An 8,421-nucleotide genomic window follows, 5' to 3' on the forward strand; every position below is an offset into this window, starting at 1 on the left:
TTTGTCTCAAAAGGTATAAAACTCTTCGGAAGAGATTGTAAGATAAAAGCTAACCTGATTAGCCTCATCAATGGGTCCACCGTTTACTTCAGCGATATTGAAGTACATCATCATGTTCAGGAACATATTCTCTAACAAAGGTCCCCTTTCTTAATCTCAGCTTTTAATGTAAATTGCTTAATTGCCCTCGTGTCTAAGGACCTATTGATGGTTGTCCTGCAACATTCTCTTAATGAATATATTATCTCTTTTAGCCGTAGCTAAGGATTCATGTTTATTTGCCAAAAACGATGCTTTACAACATGCTCCAAATACTCAACTAGTCTTTGGCCAATTAAACGCAGGCCTTTTATTGGCTAAGTTGGACCCAGAAATCATGATCGTTTTGGCTTCTTGACAGTGTCGGTTAGCCATTTGAGGCTCGGGCTTGAGACATTCCTCAGTTCAACGAACAAAATCTTGTAGATCGTCAAACTACCAGTATTATGTTTTTAGAGGAGGGTTTGAATTCCATGACCGAATAATATCGTCGTTTAGTTTCTCGGAGGCTAAGATCATTGGAATTAGTTTGTAGCTTATTCATCTGAAAAAATAATAACATATTTTTGCTGTAGAAAAACTTGAATCGAACTAATCACAAGAAAACAATAAATAAGTAATAAGCAAAATTAAATAATAATGTACCTTTATTATGTGATATTTTTGAACCCGACTATTTCAAAAAGTTCGGAGTAAACTTCCAACCGTAAAGGTGGCAGTCGATTATTATCCTCTTTTTTGAACCTAAGACAATCTTGACTAGATGGCTAATCCCAAAATTAACTCTTTATTCTTAACAGCACTTTAGTATCTCTCACTTGTGTAATCGTTTTTAGAATTATCACTAACACTTAAGGTAAGTTGCGTTGTTAAGTGTGTAAACCTTAACCATTTAATTTTGGCATTATCGACCAGATGCCATCAATCAATAGCTCCGGAAAGTTTGGAAAGTCAATATTGAAATATCTGAGACCTATCCATTTTATTTTGAAAGTTTGTGAAGTGGTATTGTTACCGAATCCTTATCAATACAACCTGGTTCGAAGGAACAAGGATCCGCTCCAGGGCAGTACAAATTGCAAGGTGCATTCATAGAAATCCACGGTGCGATTCCTAATGGAAGAGGACTTGTGGGATTTATGTGTTAATATATCCCTCATCCCAATCAATTTATGCTATGAAAACTCTGGTTCCCATCACTAGTTGATATTTATCCATCATAAAATACTCTGCCTAATGAGAAGTCCGCATGCTCTTACCACGACACCTCAAATTGCCCTCATAATGGATCATCACGGATGTGAAATCTTTAGGGACGCTTTGAGACTAACAAGTACACTACTTCTCTCTAGCTGATAGTGTTCTATAATGAGTAATTTACCGGTATATATAATGTAAAAAATATACCTTAAGTGGTGGAGATATATTTACAGTCTGTAAATTAAACAAATCCTAAGTCTAGGTGATAGATCCATGATATCTTATACTGGAATTTAACCTATGATGTCCTAGGTGATAAACAAATTTTATTTTCCTCATATCTCACACGCATGCTCATTAAAACTAGGGTTATTTGACTTAGATGCCAGTTAATCTTCCAGGTAGGAGGTTTCTTATAAACCTCATCTTAAGAATACCCCCAACTTCTAGATAAGATCTCTCGTGGTAAGTAAATATATCTTTGTTTAACAAGTATCGACCTATTCTAACTCTTTTGAGTAAAAGTCGATCTGACCAATTGGCACCAATTAAGATCTAGTGAGGGGGGAGCATGAACTGTTTACCTTTGTTATAGATTTTACAGTCTAGGGTTATTTTAATAACAATCATATTTGTTTCTCGTTTCAGGAAACTAGTTCTTGGAAAAAGCTTGAAGAAGGTGAGATAACCCTCAATGTTGAAACAGGAGAGGTTGTCTCAGTTGAAGTAGTGGGAGATCTGAAGTTGTTTTAAGATAGATATCTAGTACTTAAAAATGTTTTATATGCACTTCTTATGAAGAGGAATTTGATATCTATCGCTTGTATTATAGAATTATTATATATAATATCTTTTAATATAAATGAAGCATTCATTTTTTGTAAAGGTATTCAAATTTATTCTACTACACTTGAAGGAAATTTATATAAGTTAAGACCAACTAGAGCAAATTTTGTTTTAAGTACAGAAATGTTTAGAACACTAGAAACTCAAAATAAAAAACAAAAGGTTTCTTCCAACGCCTATCTATGGCACCTAAGACTAGGTCACATAAATCTCAATAGGATTGGGAGATTGGTCAAGAGTGGACTTTTAAGTCAGTTAGAAGATAACTCTTTACCTCCATGTAAATCCTGTCTTGAAGGAAAAATGACCAAGAGATCTTTTACTTGAAAAGGTCTCAGAGCCAAAGTACCCTTAGAGCTCGTACATTCGAAACTTTGTGGACCAATGAATGTCAAGGCTTGAGGTGGGTATGAATATTTCATCAGTTTTATTGATGATTATTCAAGGTATGGTCATGTTTACCTGCTTCATCACAAGTCTGATTATTTTGAAAAGTTCAAAGAATATAAGGCTAAAGTTGAGAATGAATTAGGTAAAACAATAAAGACACTTCGATCAGATCGAGGTGGAGAGTATATGGACATACGATTCCAAGACTATTTGATAGAAAATGGGATCCAGTCACAACTCTTTGCACCTAGTATGCCTCAGCAGAGCGTTGTATTAGAAAGAAGAAACCGAACCTTATTAGATATGGTTCGCTCTATGATGAGCTATGCTCAATTGCCTGATTCCTTTTGGGGATATGCACTTGAATCTGCTATCCATATTTTGAATAACGTTCTCTCTAAAAGTGTTTCAAAAACACCTTATGAGCTATGGAAAGGGCGTAAAAGTAGTTCACGTCACTTTAGAATTTGGGGTTGCCTAGCACATGTGTTGGTATAAAATCCCAAGAAATTGGAACATCGTTCAAAATTATGCCTATTTGTAGGTTATCTAAAGGAAACAACGGGTGGTTTGTTTTATCATCCTCAAGAAAACAAGGTATTTGTATCAACAAATGCCACATTCTTAGAGGAAGACCACATTAGAAATCATCAACCATGCAGTAAAATAATGTTGAAAGAAATTTCAAAAGACGCTACAAATATACCTAGTTCATCTACTAAAGTAGTAGATAAAGCAAGTATTTCTGGTCAATCACATCCTTCTCAAAAGTTGAGAGTGCCTCGACATAGTGGGAGAGTTGTTCACCAGCCTGACCGCTATTTGGGTTTAGCTGAAACTCAAATCATCATGCCTGATGAGGGTGTAGAGGATCCATTGACCTATAAACAGGCAATGAATGATGTGGACCATGACCAGTGGATAAAAGCTATGGACCTCGAAATGGAGTCAATGTAATTTAATTTAGTCTGGACTTTTGTAGATAAACAAAGTGATGTGAAACCAATTGATTGCAAATGGATCTACAAGAGAAAACGAGATTAAGCCAGTAAAGTACAAACTTTTAAGGCTCGACTTGTGGCAAAGGGTTATACCTAGATTATGTGGAGACATGAAAATGGGGGCATCCTATGTAAAGAGTTTACATAAAACTGAACCATGAAATAGTCACTTTTACGTTCTAAATGTCGTTTAATGTATAAAACTAACTATTTCGTTAATTGATGACCTAGGTAACTTAATCTTAATCCTAAGCTAACTATGAACTCATGTTCACTCGGAATTATCCTTAGATCTGCATAGGTGAGGGCAGCTCATTATTGCTGGCCCAATAAGCCTCCCATTTCAGGGGTAAGATCAGGTGGATAACTGGGAACATAGGGTGCAAGACGGAATTCACTCCTACCTATTATGGGAATAGTAGATAGGTTTTTTCCTTTAGTACTGAATCTAGGTCTTGAACAAGGGGCCTCACCCTCTCCTTAGCCCGAGAGGGGTTCGGATGATAGGTTGGACCTTAAACCAATTGTTCATTAGAGGATCAGTGGAACTTAAGGAATAAGATGTAGTCTCAGGGGTAAAACGATTTTTATGACCCAACCGAGATTACGAACAACCTGTGAAGGATTAGCTTACTAATCATGGTAATATCATATGGACACAAATATATCTATAGTGAATGGAGTGCAACTATAGGACTATAGTGGAATGACCCGTGAGTTAACAAATGTTGATTAGCTCCATCTAAAGAGTTTAGCCAGCTAATCTCGGATCGTTGGAGCCCATGATCTATAAGTCCATTAGGTTCCCCTATTAGCTCATATCGAATAAACTTAGAATAGTATGATAGAATAATTCGAATTGTTCAAATTAGGTGAAGAGAGAGATACCGACAAGTATATGTGATATAGTGGTCGGTTTTTCTGTTTAGAGATACAACTTTAATATTTAAATGTGATTTAAATATCAAGAATATGAATACGTTCATATTCGAAAGCTCGGAAATAATGGAAATGGTCAAAGATGTAAAAAGTCAAAGAGTTAACTTTTGACTATGAAAAGTCAAACTTTGACCGATCTTATATTCAAAGTGATTTGAATTTCGAGAAAATGAATGAAGATTCATGCTCGGGACGTCAAAATTAGTCAAGACAAAAAAAATCATAAAAAGTCAAAATGTTGACTTTTCGGTCAAAGTTTGACTTTGACAAAATGACTATTTTGCCCTTTGACTAAGTTAGTGGGGAAATCCAAACTTTTGTTGGATAATTCCACTAACAAGATAGTGGGCTAGGTGTTGGCTTATAGTGGAGACATCAAGCCCACTTAGATAGTAGATTTTGAGGTGTTGGTTTTTACGAATTTGTTTCATGTAATTTTGCATGGCTTTTTTCTATAAATTTGGGCTTTCAATTTGGATAAAATACTTTTGAACATTTTGCCAAAATTGGTTTCTAAATTTGGGCTGGAAAAAATCACCATTTTTTGAGAAAAATTCAAAACCCAAACCCAACCCAAAAATCCATCTTCTATTTTCATCTCTTTCTCTCTCTCGGTTCTTCATCCATCGGGTCCCATAACCCGGTTCTAAGTCCAGAGGATAGTAGGTCAGATCTAGTGGTTGTCCCGTTCGTGTTCGAGTAGAGATAGAAGAGTTTTGGGAGCTTCAAAGGTAATATTTCAAACAAAAAAAACCCTAATTAATTAATTTAGGGTTGTATGTTTTTTCTGGAGTTAGAGTAAAATTGATCCTCATTTTCGCTACACATGCCTATTTTTCTAACAATTTCACTATACTAAGTAGGAGAGTAAAGAGAATTTGGTGGAAGAATTTAAATTAATTTTTCAAGAAAGCATTAGTCTTTTTCAATTTAAAAAACAAGACAATTTATAGACAGCGTCCATGCAAAATCTCATCTTGCACGTCTTCCACTTCAAACTCCATTAGCATGTAATCTCTAGGTGTCAAGCTTGGGAAATGCCACTCTAAAGTCCACTTAGTTAGTGGGAAAATCCAACAATTGGATTTTTCCACTAACTAATTTTTTAATAAAAAATGAAAAATAATTTTCAAATTTTGGAAATTATTTAATCAAAACAATTTCAATTAATTAAAAAATAAACAAATTTAATATCACATATTAAATTGTTTAAGACACCTAGCTTTGATTAATCACATTAATCAAGTTTAAAAAATACCTTCATGCTAATGATCAAATATACTCGAAAAAAATAATTAATTAATAAATAAATTATTTAATTGTAAATTATATCTCATATAAAATACAATTCTCCCTTAAGACCGAATTTGAACCTTTTAAATTCTCACTTCACCTAGTTCTTTAATTTTGTCTATATTGAGCTAGCAAGGAGACCCGATGGACCTTCAGATCATGGGTTCCAATGATCCAAGACTAATCGGTTAAACTCTTTAACCTAGTTAATCAACATTCGTTAACTAACAGGACTGTCCACTATAGCCTGTAGTTTCCCTCCCTTCACTATAGATATATTATGTGTCCATTTGATATAACCGTCATCAATAAGTTGATCCTTCACAGGTTGTTCATAACCTCAGCTAGGTCAAATATCGAAATACCTCTGAGTTACATCTTTTCTCCTTAAGTACCACTGTCTCTCTAATGAGTAATTGATTTAGGATCATAATCATAAATCTATTCCCTCTCAAGCTAACAAAAGGATGAGGCTCCTTGTTCAAGACCCGGGATCAACCCTTAAGGGAACAACCTTTCTACTATCCCTGAAATGAGTAGGAGTAAATTTCATCTTGCAAATTTCATGTCCTCAGCCATCTACCCGGTCTTATCCCTGAAATGGAAGGCATATTGAGCAGTGACGCTAGGCTTATCCTCACCTATGCAGATCAAAGGATAATCACAAATAAACAGGAGTTCATAGACAGCTCAGGATTCAGATCAAGTTATCTAGGTCATCGAGAAGTGAAATTAATCGGTGTTAACAGTAAACGGTGTTAATACATAACAATGATTATTTCTTGATTTGTCTTACACAATCTCATTGTGTAGAACACTCCCGCACACATGTCTCTATATGAACGAACTGATCACATCATTTATGACACTACAACATTTGTAACAATCATAAAGCGGGTCATATTCGATAGTATCTCTAGAAATAGGTACCCAACCTAATCCAAGTACTATAGATGGTTTAGGTTATTTTACTCGAACTTGATCTAGTTTATGTCTCCACATAAAGTCCAAGTATTCATAACAATAGCCAAGGTTCGTAGTTTTATTGGATTTAGAGTTATTAAACTATCAGCAACACTTGTCTGAATAAACTTCATATATGTTTACTGTTAACAAAACTACAAGTGTTAGGACATACAACCCAATACTTTGGGCATCTCCGAGCTGATGATGATTCGCTACCTTCAACCTTCTCCTTGCCCTTATCTTGGACGACCACAAGTTGGGCCCTTTGGTGCCTTATGCGCGCCCTTTCTCTCTCCTGATCAACTTTTTCTTTTTTCCATTCCTCTTTCTCCTTGCGTTTAAGTTCAATGTCGCATTGGACCTTTTCCCTTTGATGCAACTCCTTCTTTTTCTTCTTCCTCCTCTCAGCTTCTTCTTCCTTCTTTAACTCCCTTTCAAACTGCTCGAAGGCAAGAGGAATGCACCACTCACCCTCGAGCTTCTTTTCGGCCTCTTCTTCTGCCAATGCGTTAACACGACGTACTTTCTCATCGTGAAGCCGTCTAGCCAAATCTGTTAAGGAAATGGTTAGGTGCGTCTATTCCAACTTTTCTTCTTTTTCTATTAACTTCCTATCTTGTTCTTCCTTCTTCTTCTCTTTGCGCTCAATGATTTCTCTGTCCACAAAGGACTCTAGGTGATTTACTGGAGGCGCATTCACTGTCTTCATCTCCTTATCTTTTGTTGTAAGTGTTCTTGAATGTTGGACTAGTGGGGTGATTGATGTGTCAACATCTTCTTCCTCAGAGCATTTTGGTTGGGCCCCTGAGGTGACCAGCGGTCTTGCGAAATTGAGGACTGGCTTTGCGTTGCTTGCTCTTTAGGTGGCATTGCCACAGATTCATCCACCCTTACGGTGGTTGATTCACCTTCTACAACAGAGCTCTCAGCCCTTTGTCTACGCTTCTCTTCGTGCTTGAGGGGCTTTTCTTTGCACTTGCATTTTTTTTCCGACCCTCCTTCTATCTTTCCTTTCCTTTCTTGCGCTGGGCCTCTTCTTCATCCTCATATCTTCTTGCTTCTTCTTTTCCTTTCTCTCACTTCTTCGTTTAACTTTTGTTGCTTCATCTGCGTCCCCCTTCTCCTTGGCGAGTTGCTCAGACCTTCTCTTCGACTCCACATCCTCCAGTACTGCTTTAATCGGTCCCTCATTGAATTTTGCTGGCATATTCTCCTTAGGATTAGTTAATAAAAGGACTTATCTTTGCGAAGCAGTGACTGCCACATCTTTTTGAGGCAGTGGCTAGTTTACCACTCAGGCCTCCGATAACCCTCCATCTCGTTCTATAGTGCTTAAAATACTTTCAAACACCTCCCTGTCATCATTTCTCTTTAGTTCACTTTTGGTTGGAGGCTAGGAAATAACCACCTCAGGACTGGTGGTAGGGCACTCTTCTTGCTTGGCCCCTCACGACGGACAGATAGCGAGGCACTAGCGGAGGAGAAGTCTTTTCTTTTAGGTTTTGTGGGGATTCGGGGAAGGAGGTTAGGTTGATTGGCCAAACAGCGGCTGGCAGCCAAAATGGTTGCCTCTCAAGCAAAAATAGGGGCTTTGGCTAGGGAGGAAGGTTGGGAAGAAGAGTTTGACGATTGACCGGCCATGGATTCTGACGAAGGCTGGGGGAAGAAGAAAGGCTGCGTTTGATTGACTGATGAGAATAATGCAGAAGGATTGAGAGTGCTGGAATGCTTGAAGGCTCAAAATGCA

General features: G+C 37.0%; 1 protein-coding gene across 1 annotated transcript; it reads right to left on the reverse strand.

The window, feature by feature from the left end:
* Positions 1-6,287: 6,287 nt before the first annotated feature.
* LOC120072062 (putative uncharacterized protein DDB_G0271982) lies at positions 6,288-7,881 on the reverse strand. The gene is made up of 3 exons (XM_039024480.1): positions 7,755-7,881; positions 6,891-7,226; positions 6,288-6,349 (listed from the first exon to the last, which is right to left on the reverse strand). The coding sequence occupies exons 1-3, from the start codon at positions 7,879-7,881 to the stop codon at positions 6,288-6,290; spliced, it is 525 nt and encodes a 174-aa protein (XP_038880408.1).
* Positions 7,882-8,421: the final 540 nt, after the last annotated feature.

The sequence above is a fragment of the Benincasa hispida genome, chromosome 2 (assembly GCF_009727055.1).
Source record: "Benincasa hispida cultivar B227 chromosome 2, ASM972705v1, whole genome shotgun sequence".
NCBI classification, from domain to species: domain Eukaryota; kingdom Viridiplantae; phylum Streptophyta; class Magnoliopsida; order Cucurbitales; family Cucurbitaceae; genus Benincasa; species Benincasa hispida.

Excerpts from the sequence above, each read along its gene's own strand:
- LOC120072062 (XM_039024480.1), bottom strand. The coding sequence starts at position 7,881 with ATGCCAGCAAAATTCAATGAGGGACCGATTAAAGCAGTACTGGAGGAT. Across the intron at positions 7,227-7,754 it reads AACAAAAGTTAAACGAAGAA|ATTTGGCTAGACGGCTTCAC; the intron begins GTGAGAGAAAGG and ends TTTCCTTAACAG. Across the intron at positions 6,350-6,890 it reads GGGCAAGGAGAAGGTTGAAG|GTGAGGATAAGCCTAGCGTC; the intron begins GTAGCGAATCAT and ends TGATCTGCATAG.